We start from the raw sequence: 19350 nt of genomic DNA, 5'->3' as shown, positions 1-19350 counted from the left end.
AAACCCTTGCTATAATGGAAACCACTTCAAGCGGGATGCTGCTGGACTCCGCAGTATGCCTAGTTCCAGCACCCCTGGCGCTCTCTTTCTCTCTGGCCAGGTCATGTCAGGATATCCCTCAGGATTAAGATGAAGGAGGTCTGGGGACCCAGGAGACCATGGGGGTGGCAGCCATGGTGAAGCTCACTTCTCCTCCTTTCAGATAGCCAGTGGTCTTCTGTTCCCCCAAAGTCTCTTTGGGGACTCCAAAAGGGGTGTGATGGCAGAACAGCCTATCTCATTATTTTGGCCATGAGTTAAGCCTAAAATCTGACACACCACTCCTGATTCATTGATTTTTGGTCCAAAACTTTGTTTACCTGGCATGATCTTAACACAATCCTTGAGTTATATAAGTAGGCCTCTATTGTTTTGGTCTAACTTAATCTGTCTTGCTCTTGCACCTTTTCAACATTTGTCATGGGTTATTGTGACACTTTATAAACTTTCACTCACTTCTTACAGTTGAGCTCACAATTAGGGTAAAATGCAGGTCCAATTATTACAACAGCACACATGGCAATCAGAATTTGACCTGAAGAAATTGGCCTTATGTAGTTGATCAATTTAAAAAAAAAAAATCTTAATGGGAAAAGAATTGCTGTGCACTATTTGAGAGCCTTTATCACTGGTGATAACGTATAAGAAGGACAGAACCCAGCTTGAAATATATATAGTATGAGGTTGAGTTTGTTTAGCTGGTATTTAGGAAAAAAATACCATCTTTATAGTTGAAAACTGAGCACATTTGATGTAGAAGACATTGAGGAACAATAATCAAACAGTCCCACTATGACACTTTTACACAATCAGAGCAGAATTACACTTTAAGACAAGTTTTGCTATAATTAAATGATTGGGCAAATTACTGTAGCAAGCTTCCTAACTCTTGATTGGTGCTGAAGGTGACTGAATTATGGTACTTTTACCTTTTTGTTTTTCATGTTGAAAGGAAAAAATGGTCAAAGGGACAAGTAGAAATCACTGACATTCAGAAATAAGATATATAGAATAGACTGACTGTCCATTACATATCTTGGGGTCTGTGGGGATCTGTTCTGAGGGTTGCATGCTTCAACTATCTCCACCCCCCCCCCCCCCAAAAAAATTCAAAATCCTTGTTTGTTAGGTCAATTTCCTCACTTAATTCCTCTGCGAATATACTTTTTCATTACAAATCCTCTGGAAAAAGAGCTCTGATTTATAAGGAATCGTAATATTAAAGTACAAAAAATTGTTAAACATCTTGTATCTAGCACTGAATGCTATATTCAGTTGCCTTGTATAATCATTACATATAAAAACTGTATTAAAACATTATTAAGGTTGCAAAGTCAAACACTCAAAAGCTAGGAAATGTCAGAATTATGGTTTGCCTCTGTGTATGCATTATGCAGTCTAATTCTATAATTACATACTATTTTCTTCAAGACCTGTGCCTCATTCAATGCACTGAATGGATGCTACTCATTTAATGAGCAACTATTCAACATTTTTTCTTTCTCCTTGTTGTACAAGGGGTGGCCCTAGGCCTTTTTAATTGCACACTATTCAAACCCTGCTCTGAAAGCAGATTTATTAATTTCCTCATGGGCTTTTTTATATAGCACTCATCACTGTAGTATCCAAATGTTTTTCCCAACACACAAATGCATTTCCCCAACATCCCTGTGACATGAGAGATTGTTATCCCCATTTTACAGGTGGAGAACTGAGGCATAGAGAGCAAGGTAAAATGTGTCCATTCATTTTGGGTGCCCAATATGAGACCTCTAGGACCTGATTTTTTCAGTGTTCATGGCATTATTTAGCACTTCGTATGTTCAGAGCACAGCTCCCATTGACTTCATTTGAGCACTTCTGCAAATCAGACCCCAGGGTATCAAACCAAGCACCCAGAAAATGAGGAGCGCACACAATTAGAGACCACCTGTGAAAAGGTTGGTTTAAATAACCTTTCCAGCATCACACAGGATCTCTGTGGCAGATGCAGAGATAGAATCCAGTTCTCCAGGGCTTTCAAGCTTTCCCAGACCTAAAGAAGAGCTCTCTGTAAGCTCGAAAGCTTGTCTCCCACCAACGGAAGTTAGGCCAATAAAGGACATTACCTCCCCTATCCTACCTTGCCTCTCTCATATGTTGAGACCAACATGTCTACAACACTGCATACAGTAAAAAGAAAAGGAGTACTTGTGGCACCTTAGAGACTAACCAATTTATTTGAGCATGAGCTTTCGTGAGCTACGGATGAAGTGAGCTGTAGCTCACGAAAGCTCATGCTCAAATAAATTGGTTAGTCTCTAAGGTGCCACAAGTACCCCTTTTCTTTTTGCGAATACAGACTAACGCGGCTGTTACTCTGAAAACTGCATACAGTGCTTTTTGAAGTCATTGGAGTTTTGCCATTGATTTAAACAGGCACAGGATTAAGCCAAATTGTTTGTTTTTGTTTGGTTTATTGTTAAAAGTGCTAAGTAGGCTTATTTAGGCCATAACCCTGCAAACACCTACAGAGATGAATATATTTACATGCAGATACTTCCAGTGAACTTAATCCTGCAGAATTTGTACACTTAACTTTATGCACCGTGAATAATCTCATTGAGGTCAAAAAACAGTTCGGACAACTTCTGAGAATGAGGGTTGGAGAAAAATGTTTTTCAGTGTTTAAAAAAAATTCTGCCAAACTTTTCCTTGGAAAGCTCTAGCAACTCATGCTTTGGAGAAGGGACTTGAAATTTGTCTGAGGCTGGCTCTTCTGTCAAGGCTGTGCCTTTTGCCATCCCCATGAAAAACTGTCCACATCTGAGGAAGTTATAAGCCTTGTGGGGGGAGAAAGGCAATTCACATAGTCTCAGTTGAGATTTGCTAGAGTTTAAACAGCTAAAATCTCCAGATTCTGTCCACATTGGGCATTCTAAAGCTTGAAAACTTTTCTCTCTCATCAACAGAAGTTCCTCCAATAAAAGATATCAGCTCATCTGTCTTGATTTCTACATACAACAGTGATTTTGAAGAAACAAGTGGCTAACTGTACTCGCAATTTATACTGCCAAAGATAAAAATTGGCTAGATATAATGGCTAACTAAATTATACCATTTAATGACTCATTTTAACTTTAAAGAGCGGCAACTGGGTCCTGTGTATTGTAGAATTATAAAATGCTGACCATGTTAAATTTATTTTACACTGTAGAGTACAAAAATGAAATTAGTTTTTTAGATCTTGCTGTTAGGTGAAGAAGGTTGTGGGTTTTGCTACATTTTTCTTTTTCTGATTTTAAATGGCTTTTTTTGTTTTATTTAATGAAACTTATTATTTATGACACTGCAATTCTGAGAAGTTTCTTTGCTATGTGTCACTGGTAGGAAATCAAATGCCAAGGACACCATGTAAATAAATAAATAAAAATTTTTTTTGCAGATTTCCTGAACTGAACAAGATACAAATGGCAGCATTCTCAGTATACACACACTATATTAAAGGATAAATATCCAAAATTCATTGTTCTAAAATTGTATTACATTTCCCTAGATAACTGCAATGATTAATGTATAAATCAAAATGAAGGAAGAAAACACTATGCTAGGAGAATCTTAATTTAAAAAAATTTTCTTTCTTTAAGGGAAGAGCTCTCAAATTCTTCCCATCCACGACTCCAAATTGCACTCCTTCTGCCCCTCCCCAGTGATCATATATATGAGAATTGTTTGTACCCTAGCCCAGAATCTTTTTCTCTAGTTCTGCCAAAAGACCACACAATAATGTAATACATAGTAAATTGTTAAATGTTTTTATTTGTGTCCTTCATAGTCAGAGTGAGCATACTGTCTGGCAGTGGACAGTCAGTGAATATGAACTTGGTGATTTTAAAAATATGCCAGATAAAACGATAGGGTGGATTTGATTTAAATCACTAGTCAGGAAGACACTATTTCATCATGGATTTCTACATAAAAGTGCATTCTTGTTGGTTGGTGTAACCTTAATACATATTCTTCACAACTCAGAGATAGATGTAGGTTTCATTTTTAGAAGATACACACTATACATTTTTAAAGTGATTTATTTTGAAATTTTTCAGATTAGTTTTATGGCTATATCAGAAAATGAATGATTGGTTATTTCATCTACCAAAGGTAATTGAAGCAGATATTTCTGAAGTCATTGGGAGGTGAACTATCTCCAATTCAACAGGTTAATCATTAATATTTGGAGGATTTGCTTGCCATGCTGTATTAGGAGGAGAACATCAGACGGACAGACATTTAAATTGTTTTATTTAACTAAAACAACGTTATGCATTCTGGATTTTTTTCTTCAACAGCAAACATATAATATTATAACAAAACAAGCATATGAACTTTTGAATTTAGTTAAACATTTAAGTTTTTTAATATCAGGTTTGTTTTTGTTAAAATTGTTAACTAAAATAGTTAACTGAAATATTAAAGAACAAAACAAAAATTAAATCGACTGTCAGCAAAGTCAACATGAGAAGCTGAAAATACTGGCTTCTGCAGCTAACTCAGTCGTTTTCACCTTCATTTTCCTCTTTGTTCATAATCTGGAGAAGGAAAAACAAGCTTTCCTGCTTTTTCAGGTCCCAAAATGATTTCTCTACTTGGAATGAATTAATCCAAAGGAAGAAAATATTCTTTCTACACCGGCAGAAGAAGCTACTGCTGTTTAAGTGAGATTATCACTTCAACAGTCTCTGAATCCAAGTGCTTAAGTGACTTCCACCAGTTCACTGGTATCTTTCTTTAAAACATCATCTGCAAACATATTTCTTGAATGGTTCACCCTTAGGTCTGAAGTTTATTATAGCTGGCATTATGGAGGGATGATTGCTGGATGTCCATGTCGTAGCAAACTCCTCTTCTTCAGCAGTTAAGGTTTGACTCTGGTATTGAGTATTGAGAATATTTGCAAGAAAATGAGCTGGAGATAGTGCTTGTCCCATTTGTATTCCACCCCCAACAATTTCTATTCATTAAACTTTTTGAAACTTTGCACTTTTAGAGAGAGGTAAGGAATTGACTCTGTGTACACAAATTTGCAGAGGGACAATAGGGTTGAGGTCTGTTTTGTTGTTTCTTTTTTTGCTGTTAACAAGCATGTTATCTCTGGAGACACAAATCCAGAGTTTAAGAACTGCAAAATGAAGCATCTCTGGTAGTATCTTCTAGACTAAGCACTGAGTCCCATTCAGTAGATAGAAAGAAAGATTAACCTAAATACTCTATACAGAAGCCCTTTGAACCCCATAAGGTTGGGTCCCTAATCCATGAACTATTGGAACTCATTTACAAAACTTTTTTCTTAAACATTACATGAATATATTGTCTCATACTATAGGATTAGAATTTATAATCCCTATTTCATGATGAGATACATTATAGCTCAAAGATATCTTAATTAAAACTATCTTTAGATAGGTTTTTCCTCAAAGCATTTTATCAAAAAATCCAATTTAAATATATTTTTTTTAAAAACATTGATTTTTATCCACCTTGTAAAACATGTTCTTTTCTCAATATTATAAAGTTGCACGCTGTTGATGTTTACAGTAATACTGTCTTTGTAATCATAGCATAGATATGCAAACATTTTCAAAAGTGGGTGCCTCGGATTAGTCTCAAATCCATATTAGGACACTTAAATAAAGAAGCCTGATTTTCAAAAGTACTCAGCACCCAGCAACTTTCACTGACATCACTAGGAGCTCAGCCCACTCATTCACATGCTTAAATATAGATGTAGGAATCTAATTTAAGCATCCATTTAAAAAAATGTAGGCTATAACGTATATTCCTTTTAATAAAGAGACTATATAATAACGATAGGTTAGATTCTCTAAAATTCAGTGACTGTAGAAAAGCAGCTTTGCAACCAATCTTGGGGTTTGACCCAAAGGATATCCTCTCAGTCCTTGTGCGGGCAGCGAAAGTGGAGAGAGAGATTTTCATCTTAATTTAAGTATTTAGACAAAATATATTCCAGTAAGAGGGAAAATGTCAATCACTTTGTAAGCACCCAGAGGACAATAGGGTTGTAAGGAATAGCCAGCATAGATTTGTCAAGAACAAACCGTGCTAAACCAGCCTAATTTCCTTCTTTGACAGAGTTCTGGCCTAGTGGATAGGGAGGAAGCAGTAGACTTGATGCATCTTGATTTAAGTAAGGTTTTTGACAGTCCCACATTCTCATAAACTAAGGAAAGGCAGTCTAGACAAAATTACTATAAGGCGTGTGTGCACAACTGGTTGAAAAATTACTCAGAGTAATTATCAATGGTTTGCTGTCAAACTGGGAAACTTTGGGGTTTCATGGGTCCAGTATTCAATATTTTCATTAATGATTGATTGGATAATGGAATGGAGAGTATGCTTATAAAACTTGCAGTTGATCAGAGGCTGGGAGGTATTGCAAACACTTTGAAGGACAGGATTAGAATTCAAAATGATCTTTTGCAAATTGGAGAATTGATATGGAGAACTGCAAAATCAACATGATGAAAATCAGTAAAAGGCAAATGCAAAGTGCTTCACTTAGGAAGGAGTAATCAAATGCTTCGAAAGGGGAATAATTGGCTAGATGGTAGTTGTGCTCAGAAAAGATTTGGAGGTTATAGAGGCTCACAAATTGAATGTCAGCAATGTGATGCAGTTGCAAAGAAGACTAATATAATTCTGGGCTATGTTAACAGAAGCATCACATATAAGGCGCACAAAGTAGTTGTTCTGCTCTACTCAGCACTGATGAGGCCTCAGCTGGAGCTCTGTATACCATTCTGGCTGCCATATGCCAGGAAGGATGTGGACAAATTGGAGAGAATTCAGAGGAGGTCAACAAAAATGATAAAAGGTTTAGAAAACCTGACCATATGAGAAAAGACTACAAAAAAACAAACAAAACTGGGCGTGTTTAGTCTTGAGAAAAAAGGTCGGGGGGGGGCAGTCTTTAAGTATGTTAAGGGCTGTTTATAAAGAGGACTGTGATCAATTTTTTCTCCATGTCCACTGAAGGTAGAACCAGAACCATCACATTGCTGACTTAATCTGCAGCAAGACAGATTTAGGTTGGATACTAGACTTTTTTCCCCCTAATTATGAGGGTAGTTAAGCTCTGGAACAGGCTTCCAAAGGAGCTTGTGGAATCCCTGTCACTGGATGTTTTTAAGAACAGGTTAGATATATGCTTGTCAAGGACAGTCTAGGTTTATATGGTCCTGCCACAGTGAGGTCCCTTCCAGCCCTATCGCCTGTGGTTTTGTTTTTTTTTGTTTTTTTGGACATTGATTCATCTACTTTGCTAGGATTTATAATTATATAAGTCTATTGGACAAAGTCTGGTTTTGGAAGAACAGCAGTTGGTTTGTGGCATCTCCTAACAGAGAGCTCTATTCTCATGAAAACTACCTTCAGAGTGCCTGCCCTAGAAATGTCTTATGGGGCCCCTACCTATAACTAGGTTCTAATATACAGTATGTTCCATATGGTCTTCCATAGCTGACTGTTAGATACAGGAGAATTTTAAGTTGATGTGTGCCCAGCAGTGAATTTTGCTTGAAAAAGAGCTCTGTTATGGAGCTCCAGGCAAAAGTAAGAGGGCTTATTAGACCGAAGATTCTTCCAGGTTAAGCTGCAGTGATAATGATGAGGGAAGAATTCTTCTATCAACCTATGACCCCTTCTTGGGGTAGTGGATTAATTACAGTGATGGGAGAATCCCTCTTGTCGCTCTAGGGAGTGTCTATGTTTTAAGTGTAGACATAGTCTCATGCTTTTCACTGAGACTTTCAGCCTGAGAGGAAGAATAGTCTCTGCATGCTTCATGTCGGATTAAACTCCCACTTAGTTTAGACAGAACTTTGGCTGTGATTCCTGTCTCTGACTCTGCCCTGGCCCTTGGCTCCGTCATCCAGACTCAACTCTGATGCTGACCCTTACTCCAACCACTAGGCCTGGCTGCCCACGACCCAGTCTCCCTAACCTGGTTCTGGCCTAAAGGCTATAAGGGAGGCTACTGCTGCCACCACCACCTCTTACCAGTTTGTATGGAGTTAGGTGCTTGTCCAGCTCATTCTTGCAAGATACAGCATAGGAACCTAAGCCACCTGACTCAAGGAGAGAGTTCCTGGCTGTGGAATGCAAGCAGAGATTGGTGCCTCCCTTCCTGACTAGGCACTGAACTCTGAGGGAATGGGACTTAAGACAGACCCCTCTGGTCATATCTCCTATTAGCTAACTTAGGCTGCTCCCTATCTAGTATGTTGGCTTTTGTGGATCACATTCTTAGGCACCTACCTCTCTCCATTCATTTTTATAGGGAGTCTAGACACCTGATTCAGGTTTTGTGGATCCCATTGTTCCAGTCATCTTTCTAGGTGCTTAAAAATCTCTTTGTGGATCCAGGCCTATGTGCACAAGGAAGAGTCCAATAGAAGTATAGGGAGAGCCACATCAGATGCATGCCTTTTAACTTTGCCACTGCTAAAGGAGTTTAAAAGAGGATGGATTTGTAATGATAGATTAGATAAACTACAGTGAGCAGTTTAAATAACCAAGAACCCCTAACTGATTTTGGATTATACTGTCAAGAATTTTATGAGTATTATAACTCCTTCTAGATATGTTAAATAAAATAGTAGGTTTTTTATCGGTTTTATCTTGTTTTATCTCTCTCATGTTAAATTAATTTTCGGTGTGTTTAAAAATGTAATTGCCCATTTGCAAATTGTTTCGCTTGCCAGAGAATAAGCATGTTTATCATATACTCCTTTCTTTTTTGATAGGAACATTTTTTGGGCGGGAAGGGGGCAAAAGGTGCTCTTGAAACTTTTGCCCCAAATCTAAGATACTTAAGAGTCTAATCCATTTTCAAAAAGTAATTAAGGCATTTAGGAACCTGACAGTGAAACTTATGCTCCTAAGTGTACAAATCATGTTTGAAAATGGGTCTTAGGCACCTAAGTCACTTATGTACTTTTGAAAAAAAAAATCCTTTGTCTAATGCCAACTACTTACTGTCTTGCCCACATCCAGTGGAAAATTAGATTGCATCAGTTCTGGGTAAAAAGTTATAGTGGAGGAGAGCAGAAAGGATTTGTTCTTGTTACAATTGGTGGAAATGCCTTAAATTAAAATAGTTTTCAATTAGATTGTTGCGCTGTGTTCCAAAAGAGTGGACAAAGTTGGTATAGTCTACTTTGTGCTCCTTTTGGGGCACAGGGATGACATAAGACAAAGTACAGTAGCTAGCATTACAGAATTGCAAGTTGTCAAAATGAGATACTCCTAACTATTGAGAGAAATCATAAATGCATGCTTTGCTTGCTATGGAAAAGAGAACCCATTCCAGAAGAAACGGAGTCCCACTTTTAAATGAGAAATTGGATTAAGAAAAATAACTTTCTGATGGAGGAGGTTTCATCAGCTGAAGCAACAGAAAGATGGGAGTTATTTATTCCTTAGAATCCAGAATGAATAAGTTGATCTCCTTGTGTAATAAACAAAGAGAGGAGCAAATAAACAGCTGGAATTTTCAGAGCTTCAGAAAGAATTTGGCTTTTTATCATATTTGTATTTCAGAAGTGTTTGTGGTATCTTCAAACAGGAGCAGCTCTTTGCTTTCCAAATGTGTGTATACAGCAAATGAATGAATGAATAATAGAGGAGAAAAGAGAGTCAATCTCCTGCCCCAGGTAAGGTATTCAGAGGTTCCATTTGTAGAACGTACAGTCTGCTAACTATGCCAGTACTACAGACAACTACCTCTGCTACAGATCCTTCAGTGTATTATGTATATTGTAACCACTCCCACTGCAAGGTGCTGCTCTGAATGTTGTGGTACACCAGTCCCCTCTAGATGTTTGGTAGTGTGCTCTGTGTACCAGGAGTTTGGAGGCAAAAACTACATATGCTCCCGGTAGTAGGCCCTACAGACTCTTCCTGGTTGGTGGATTCCCATTAATGCTCACAGTTGGGCTGCCAGAAAATAAAAGATGCAGTTATCTTAGTGGCAATTACTTTAACAGTTACAATGAAGATCAACTAAAGAGTTCCTAACACAGATCCCATGGGCAGTCCAGTCAGTCCAAAGATATAAAGGTGACTGTACCTCATGGGGCTCCTCAGACCTAGAGCTATGGGTACTCCATTCAGGCCACCCCTTTCTTGGTGGCCTTACTGGCCAGCAAATATCCCGGTCAGAATTCAGTTCTTTTGTCTGTGGTCCTGTTGGAGGCTGTCTACGCTTTGCTTCTGCTGTTAGAATCATAGAATATCAGGGTTGGAAGAGACCTCAGGAGCTCCAGCAGCCTCCACACTATCTGTGGGAAGCAAGTTCTAGGGAGGGCAATGGGAAGGAAGAAATGTGGGCACAAAGCGCATCTAGGGTTGAATTTTCAACCTATAATTGTGCATGCACATCTCTCTTGCTCTCACTCACACTGGTTTAGTCAAGGGAGTTCAAAAGCCAGATGACAAATGAGGGAATAGAAAATTACAGTCCTTCAAAGAGAAAAAAGAGAAGGTATTTTACTTCAAGGCTGATTCTCTGTTCTACCACAGCTGCTATGAAGGGGTCAGCAACAACCTCTAGGGCAGTGCCTCTCAACCTTTCCAGACTACTGTACCCCTTTCAGGAGTCTGATTTCTCTTGTGAACCCGCAAGTTACACCTCACTTAAACTACTTTCTCACAAAATCAGACATAAAAACAGTGTCACACCACACTATTACTGAAAAATTGCTTACTTTCTCATTTTTTACCATATAATCATAAAATAAATCAATTGGAATATTAATATTGTACTCATTTATACTATTCTATATACTTCACAGTGAAATACAAGTCCTATGAAATTTTAGTTTGTACTGACTTCACTACTGCTTTTTATGTAGCCTCCTGTAAACTAGGCAAATATCTAAATGAGTTGATGTACTGCCTGGAAGACCTCTATGTACCCTTGGGTACACGTACCCCGGTTGAGAACCACTGATCTAGGGGATACCCTCAACATAAGATTTCCCCAAGTAGCGCAGAGCCGGTGGAATAGCCCTTTGCCACTCTCCTTCACAGCTCCTGGCATAAGAGGTTTGCTGGAGAATGGGCATGGCCTGTAGCTATTCTTGGCTGCTGTTTAATAGTATCACACTATATGCACTGGCCCAGAGAAATGAACTGATAGCTGTGTGTGCATTTATGAGCAAGATCATTAGGGCTGTGGCTGAGACCTTGGGGATTTTAGAGACTGTGAAAGCCAGATAGAATTGTGTGAGTTGTAAAAACTGCTGAATTGTTTATCTGAAAATCCAGCTAAGGTTTTGTTTCTTTTCAAGTAATTCCCAATTCCCTATTCCCAATAACCTTTGCTCTGTAGTGCTTTGTAGTGGGAGCGTTTATGTATCCTGACTGGCTCTTTGATTCTGTAGAGCACAATATATGTTATAATGCCTTTTGAAATTTGTTCTCCGGGTGTTTTGAATTTAAAAACAAAAGGCCAGATTCTGCCACCCTTTCTCACATGTGTTCCGTTGAAATTGATAAGGCTACATGTAGAGTTAGTTGCTACTCAGTGTATCACAAACTGCCTCAAAATAAATAACAAAGAATCCTGTACTAATTCAGTCTATTTTATTCAATAAAATCTTTTTCCATTTTACCTGAAGTTGCCCCAGAATTTCCAGTCTGGTATATCTTGGCTATAATAGATGTTCAAGGATTTGCTTAAGTTATTTTTGCCTGCTGAGTGCTACCAGTTGTGGACAGTCCCTCAATTAGTTTATATAAGGGCTGTCGATTTTATTCACGGTTAACTCACATGATTAACTCAAAAAATTGTGATTAATCACCATTTTAATTGCACTGTAAACAATAGAATCCCAATTGAAATTTATTAAATATTTGGATATTTTTCTCCATTTCAAATGTATTCTGTTGTAGTTGAATTCAATATAAAGTGTTTACGGTGCTTGCATTATATTTTTATTACAAATATTTGCATTGTAAAAATAAATTAGTATTTTTCAATTCACCTCATACAAGTACTGTAGTGCAATCTCTTTATCATGAAAGTACAACTTACAAATGTAGATTTTTTTTTTTTGAGTGCAGTCATGTAACAAAAACAAAACAGTGTAAAACTGCTATCCTCTTCCCCCTCCCCCCCACCCCCTTAATTTATATCTGGTTAAGTCATTTCTTATACATGATATTCAAAGGGAATTTTTAAGCAAATGTCAGGTTTCTTTTTCAGCAGCTGTAGAAGGACTGGTTTGAGGAAACACATGTTCAAGAGATGAGAATCCTAGAGAGGTGTCAAAACACCTTTGGGTGGGATGCTCTGCCTAACAGACACAGGAAGGATTGATAAAGTTGTTCTAACTACTGTAAATTCATTTGAAGCACAGAGAAAATTCCAGGTGAGGAATCTTACTACTTTTGAAAGGCTTTCCTTGTGAACTATTATTGCTTTACATCAAAATTTGATTGAAATTTGCCTGTGACATAATTTGAAATTGATATAACTACCTTGCCACTTCCAAAGGCTTCTTTTCAAACAGCAGGTCCTGAACTGAGTATGTCTTTCAAGTCACAAATGTTTAGGATGTTTTTTCTCTAGCATACAGGGAAGGAAGGACAGACTCTGGGGGAGAGAGAGAGGGACCATAGGTATGTCAGATCAGTCTCCTAAATCCAAGGATGTCTGGGTGAAGCAGGGCCTGCTTAACTATGCAAGGGGAAGCTAAGAATCATGCATGTAGACTTTCTTTGTTGTTTTAACCCATATCTCTAACTGTTGTGTTTCTGTAGACAAAATAATAATTTGTTTTGAAAGGACAGAACTATATCACTGCATGCATTTTTTTTTCTTTGTTTACCAGGCTTCCAAAGGGGAAGACTCCTGCAGGGAACCAAGCCAAACTGGCCCTGCGGAAAGAGCTGTAGCAAAAAAACAGGGGCCCTGAAGCCGAGATATCTAGTCTGGGTGTGGCTCCAAGGCCTAGCACAAGCAGGGGTGTATTCACAAGGCACAACAGGCTCTGATCTGTGACAACTAAATTAAAGATAGTATTTGTTTTTGTTTTTCCATGTAAATTTAAAAACCACTGAGCTCTCCAAGTTTTGCTATATGCATTAAAACTCACTTCTAACTCATCTTGATCTACAATAAGGAACTGGCAGTTCCCTAAATTCCCCTGTTCCCTCAACAACCTGTACAGGGTGACATTCCGGAGGCTGTGCATCTAAGTGTGTAGCACAGACCTTGCATCCTGGGGAAAGAGGAGCATTAAGGTGGCCAGGGCCGTCCTTAGGATTTATGGCGCCATAAGCGGGATTATTAAACTGGTGCCCCTATGCCTGATGTGCTCTTAGCAACACAAACATAAGCTTACAGTATTGGAAAACTTGCCACATGCACTTCATCAAAAACAGTTTAACTTAATTAAGCACACTGTAATGCTGGTGGACTAGCACTAAAGAAGTAGTGCTATAGGAAAAAAATCTGATTTATTGACCGAATGATGAAAATAATATAATTTTTTAAATTTGTCAACATTTTATTGGAAATTTCTATGAAGAGGTATTGAAACAAGGATTTGTTTTTAATTAAAAGTGATCTTTCTGGCTTTTTTGGCTGCAAAATCAGTAATAATGTCATCGTATGACAAAGTGATGTCTTGTTCCATTGCAAGAATAGCAAGACCAGTCAATCGTTCCTGACTCATTGTAGAATGGAGATAGTTTTTAATGAGCTTTAGTTTTGGGAAACTCTGTTCTCCTGATGCTACTGTTACAGGAATTGTCAGTAGAATACGAGTGGCAATGTACACGTTAGGATATATATCAACAAGTTTGCTGATATGAATAAACTGTACAATGTCCATCACCGATTTTGCATGTGGCAACATTGACGACAATATACTCAATTCTTTGTACAGTTCAAGTCCATTTAAATCAAAACTATCACCGTGCTTCAGGAGGCTCTCTAGGTTCTTGCACTTTGTCATTTGCTGCTCTTGTTTTCCTATGTTGTTGAATTTAGTTTTGTCCTACAAAAATCCAAACTGTTCATGGTGTGCTCGTAAAGTATTAAACCTTTCATCAACGGCAGATATTGCTTTATCCATCACAACATTAAAAAATTCAACCTCAAATTTCTTTTCTGGATCATCTATGGGCTCATCTGCGCCTTCATATTCCGCTTGCCGTTTTTTCCTTGAAACTCGTGTCACGTTTGGACATGGAAATTTTGGTTCTTCACCGAGTACCTGTGCAAGCTCTCTTGCTGTAACCTGTGCTTCTTTGAATCCATTTTCTCTGTATTTCACTAAAAAGTCTTGTGTGTTAAATCAAGCTGCATCGTTGGACTCTGCATTATTTTGCTTACACTTGAGATTTTAACAAGAATGTTATACCAGATTATGACAGATGTTAGAAACTTGAAGCTGGATATTTCAGAGGCCAATGACTGTGCTTCACTTTTAGCTTTTGGATCTCTGGCTTCCTCTGAAATAGCAACCAGTGCTTCGTAAACTTCCTCAGATTGATATCTCAATGTTTTTGCACTTTCTACTCTGCTTTCCCAGCGCGTCTGATAGAGGCTTAATGGTAATACCATTGACATGTGCTTTGAATATTTGCTATCATTGAGTGGAAGCTGAAAAGAGCACGTAAATACATTGCAGCAAACCAAAAAAAGAAATAGTTTCTACAGAAGACTTGGCCATATCACACACAATCTAATTAAGGCTGTGGCATGCACATGGAACAAAAAAGGCTCGTGGATTTTCTGACAGCAATCTAGCTTGCATGCCAGAAATGCATTCTCTCATATTGGCACCATTATCATAGCCTTGTCCTCTAATGTTCATTACGGACAATCCCATTCATTTTCGTTCATCAAGGAGAGCTTGAAGTCCAAAACCTGTAGCGTCCTCTACTTCTAAAAATGTGATAAATGATTCCTTGACACTAATCTGTGCTGAATCACTTATGTCGACAAATCTCACTACTAACGACATCTGTTCTTGATGACTTATGTCCGGAGTGCAATCTAGAATTATGGCAAAATATTTTGCCAAAGTAACCAATGAAACAGTGTTGTCTCTCACTTTATCACTCATTAGCATGATCAGTTCATTTTGAATTCTTGGTCCCAAATAGTGGTCCTGTATTTCATTTTCAGTTACTCTTCGGAGATGTTCACTCATCACTGTGTCAAAGTTTCCCAGCAGTTGTACAAGGCCCCCAAAATTGCCATTTTTGGGCTGGAATAATTTCTCAACGCTTCCTCTAAAAGCAAGATTGTTTGATAGATATTCAACAATAGATAATAGACGTTCAAGAACACGACACCAATGCTGCTTCTCTGATTCCAGCAATCTTTGATTTTTGGGCATCACGAGTTGTCTGATTTTTCTTAACCTTACACTCAGCTCGCACCGTTTGTGCATACTTTCAATGTGGTGTTTTGCCTTTTCATGTTATGGTAATAGGTGACTAAGATTTTTCCAATCATTAATACCCATGGTTGCTATCTTAAAATTGCAACTATTGAAAAGCTTGCATGGGAAACAAAATATAGCATCCTTGCATTTAGAGTACACAAGCCACCGTCTGTTAATTTCACCATTAGAAAGTTACAGAAAACAATTACTACAAAAGAATTTCCTACCTCTAATATCTTTAGGATATTCAAGACCTTTTATTCTCCAGGGCCTTTCTCAAGTATGATGGCACGGAATTAGTTGTTTAAAGATTGCGGCCATGTGCCGAAGTCATCTATATCCCATGCTAGTACAGTTTGAACTGTTGTGATTTCTTGTTTTGTGTCTGCATCTGTTTCAAATGATTGTTCTGTGTGTTGCTGCATTTCTTGAGCTTCGTCTGCATAAAAATTTTCTTCGGCAGTTACTTGATGCTCTTGATCAACTTTGTTGTTTTCATAACATACAAAAGTATAGAACCCTTCTGGGCTTGTACAGCTAATCCTATTTCATCTTTCAGTTTTTCTTTTTTGTGACCTGGAAAGTTGTTTTCGATACGACATAACTTATAAGCGTGTTTTTTAAAAGAAATAAGTGTTTTAAATGATCAGAAATATTATTTAAAATAACTAATATAGGATAGTCGTGAGTCTGTGACCTTGAGTTGGTGTGAAGGCACCTCACAAGGCGTTCCACCCTGACTGAGACACAGTAGAGTTGGAAACCTATGTCATTTTTACAAAGCCACTTCTTAGTTTTAAATGTATAGTGGGCATCAGTCTTAATGTTACAACTCTATATCAACCTTATATTGTAACTAGATCAATGGCATTATCCAGTTTAATAAGCTGGGTTTCCAAACAGTGGCAAAATATAACCCTAGTTTTACTCCTAGGTAAAGCACAAAGTGACCAAAATGAAGTCAGCACAGAATCATCTCCTCTAGATTAAGGTAGCACGGAAATGTTACAGAAGTCCTATTGTGCCTTATTTTTGTTTGGAAAAACATTAACAATAGCAGCGCAATTTGGGCACTGCCAGAAATACATGATAAATCACTGCCTCTAAAGTTCCATCAAAAACGGACATTTTCACAACTCTAGCACAGATTCTTCACAAGGAAGTGTCCTTGGCCTTTTTAACTCATATTAACCATGTATTTACTTTATGAAAGTTGGACAAAACATTGTGAAAACGTTAAGACATTGGCTGCCCAACCCCTGGGCTGGCAAAAGCTATACTGACTCACTGGAAACAAAAAGCAAGAGAATCTTAGTACAACATATGGTCACTCTATACATTAGTAAGGAGATGAGCATATTACAGTTGTTGGAGGGCTCTAGTTAGCAGTAACAGGGCTACTGGAAAGCCAGTCAACATTTTTTGTTTCTCTGATGAAAACTGGCCCACTCCCTGCCCAAACCAAACTTGTCACAAATAATTATTAACAACTTAATTTTCTGATTTTGGCTAAGATAGATAGATATAAATTTATTTTAAAAAACTGAAATTGGATTCAGGATTGGTAGCAAGCATTTTTGGCAAACTTGTTAAATGACAATCTAAATGGCAACACAGTACTGCTTTCATGCGTGGCTCACTCCCCCCGCCCAACCTGCTGGTCCAACAGCTGCAGTAGAGGAGGAGATAGATGGAAAACTGCAGTATCCCAAAATTCACCTCCTTGGGGTGCAGAGTGGCAACAGCAAATCCTCAGGTCCGATATCCTGTAAATCCAATAGGCACCACCGCCAGCCCAACAGACCAAGGTGAAGTTAGCACAGCATCTGATCTCAGGGATGGGGCACCCACGGAGCCGCAGCAGCTCATCCTGCCCTGCACAGCTCCCCGCCGGATGAGATGGATCGCTGCCAGCCTGGGGGGGAGAGACACTCCCCAGCTAGGGAGACCAGATGTCCTGATTTTATAGGGCCAGTCCCGATATTTGGGGCTTTGTCTTATATAGGCACCAATTACCCCCACCTAGGGTGACCAAACAGTAAGTGTGAAAAATCAGGACAGGGGGTGGAGGGTAATAGGAGCCTATATAAGAAAAAGACCCCAAAATTGGGACTGTCCCTATAAAAGTGGGACATCTGGTCACCCTACCCCAATCCCCATCCTGATTTTTCACACATGCTATCTGGCGCAGTCAGCTGCGTGTGACCCTTCCAATCCTGGCTGGCTGCCGAGGAAGTAAGTTACTTTCACTTTCATTCCTCAGCACGCAGCTAGTCAGCCCCCCCTTCCCCTCACCCAACCCAGCCCTGCCGGGGGGTGGGGAGAGGGGAGAGAGGGGTGCTCCGTGGTTGGGGAGGGGGGGTGCTGCAGCTGCCAAGCCTGCCTCACCTCATGCAGGGGAGAGAGTCACACTCACAGGCGAGTTCCTCCTTCCCCTACTCCTACCCTCTCCCCTTCCCAGACACCCCAGCAGTCAGTCTCCTACCTCAGACTGTGCTGCATTCAGCTCTCTCTAGGACCCAACAGCCCTGCTCTTACATGCTCCACTGCTTCCTATCTGTCTAGATTCCCAGCACAGTGGTGCCCTAGGCAGTGTAGTGCTCTACTTGGCTGCCTATTCTGCCTATGGCTAAGGATGGCCTTGAAGGTGTCTTTAAGTCACCTTTTGCACCCTCCTAATCTTGGGCTCCTGGACCACCTGGTATAGCTAAATAGCCTTGGGACCTGTCTAAATTACAGTAGCCTCCCGGGGCTGCCCTATAGGCTTCAACGCTGTCTGGAATATCTGCCTTGCCCTGCCTTGTCTCATTTTGCCTCACCTCCACAATGACCCCTATACCACAGCTTGTGAGTAGAGCTGTCTGGGAATTTTCCAACGAATGCCAATTCGTCAAACCTGAGGTGTTTCACAAGAATATCTTGGGTTTATTGAACTTCCATTGAATCACGTGAAGGTTTCAGTTGGAAACCTGCCTCGGCTCCTGACTGACTGCTGGGGACCCTGGACTTCCAGGGTTGGTAGCTATGGGGCAGCCCCACCATGTGGATTGGCTTGAGACTGTGGACCACAGGTCTTCCAGGGTCTGTGGCTTCAGGTCAGCCCTGCTGTTGGGATTCCCTCCGAGACCTTTTCCAGTCAGCTTATCCAAACCCCCTGTCCAGTTTTGGGAGAACACTTCATTCAGTTCTCTGTGATCCAAAACACTCCTCACTCAGATTCCTTTATTTGGCATACAGCAAAGCTACACTGTGTTTATCAGACTCAAGTGTCGGGGGTGGGTATAGGGCATAACACACATCCAAAGTTCCACAGGGGCAGCCTGGGCCTACTACCAAAGGAGTAGCAGCTCATGTCACACAACTACTAGATGAACATCACCACGCCAAATGCCTCAGCCAAAGGCATCCTAGGAACAATAACTGTCAGGGACAAAATCCTCAGGCATTTTCACCCATGTGGACAGAGAGAACTATACAGATTATGGGCTCTGTCAAAAACTTTCTTGCAAAAGTTTAAATTGACCCCTGAAGTGTCTAGGAGGAGGTTTCAGAGAGTTGAGAGAAGAGGCTATGGCCTATGCTTAGGTGTCAATCCAAATTAGGAGTTACATTAAAAAAATGGGCAAGTGGTTTGGGAGTTACCATGGTTGATAAAGCCTCCCAATTTAAAGATTTTTGAACAATTCTTCAAACCCTGCCACCCCAATTTGTGGTTAATTGGAAGACTTGGTTACATCTAGGATCTTTGTCTATTTCCCAGCTCATGTTGTGGACAGTTGGCCTGTGCTTGACAGAAAACCTAATAGGGATGGAAAGGGATCAGAAGACCGGTTGGGACCAAACTGACCCA

The 19350-nt window shown here is 39.5% G+C and overlaps 1 protein-coding gene across 15 annotated transcripts in view; it reads left to right on the top strand.

The window, feature by feature from the left end:
- Positions 1 to 19350, top strand: part of MCTP1 (multiple C2 and transmembrane domain containing 1) — a 477029-nt gene that overhangs the window by 65182 nt on the left and 392497 nt on the right. For 4 of the 15 annotated variants that reach the window (XM_073344523.1, XM_078852816.1, XM_073344520.1 and 1 more), the window contains exon 1: positions 12386 to 12470. The exons of 6 other annotated variants lie outside the window; for them this stretch is intronic. Coding sequence is in view for 4 of the 9 variants with exons in the window: in XM_073344516.2 (XP_073200617.1) it covers positions 12387 to 12470 (84 nt within the window). In the remaining 5 variants the exon portion in view is untranslated. Of the gene's footprint in view, positions 1 to 9636; positions 9750 to 12304; positions 12471 to 19350 lie in introns of those variants that run through there. 5 more of the 15 variants (XM_073344516.2, XM_073344515.2, XM_073344517.2 and 2 more) reach the window with 5 other exon arrangements.

Source organism: Lepidochelys kempii, chromosome 5, assembly GCF_965140285.1.
Source record: "Lepidochelys kempii isolate rLepKem1 chromosome 5, rLepKem1.hap1, whole genome shotgun sequence".
Lineage (NCBI taxonomy): Eukaryota > Metazoa > Chordata > Testudines > Cheloniidae > Lepidochelys > Lepidochelys kempii.
This window is presented reverse-complemented; position numbering and strand designations above follow the sequence as displayed.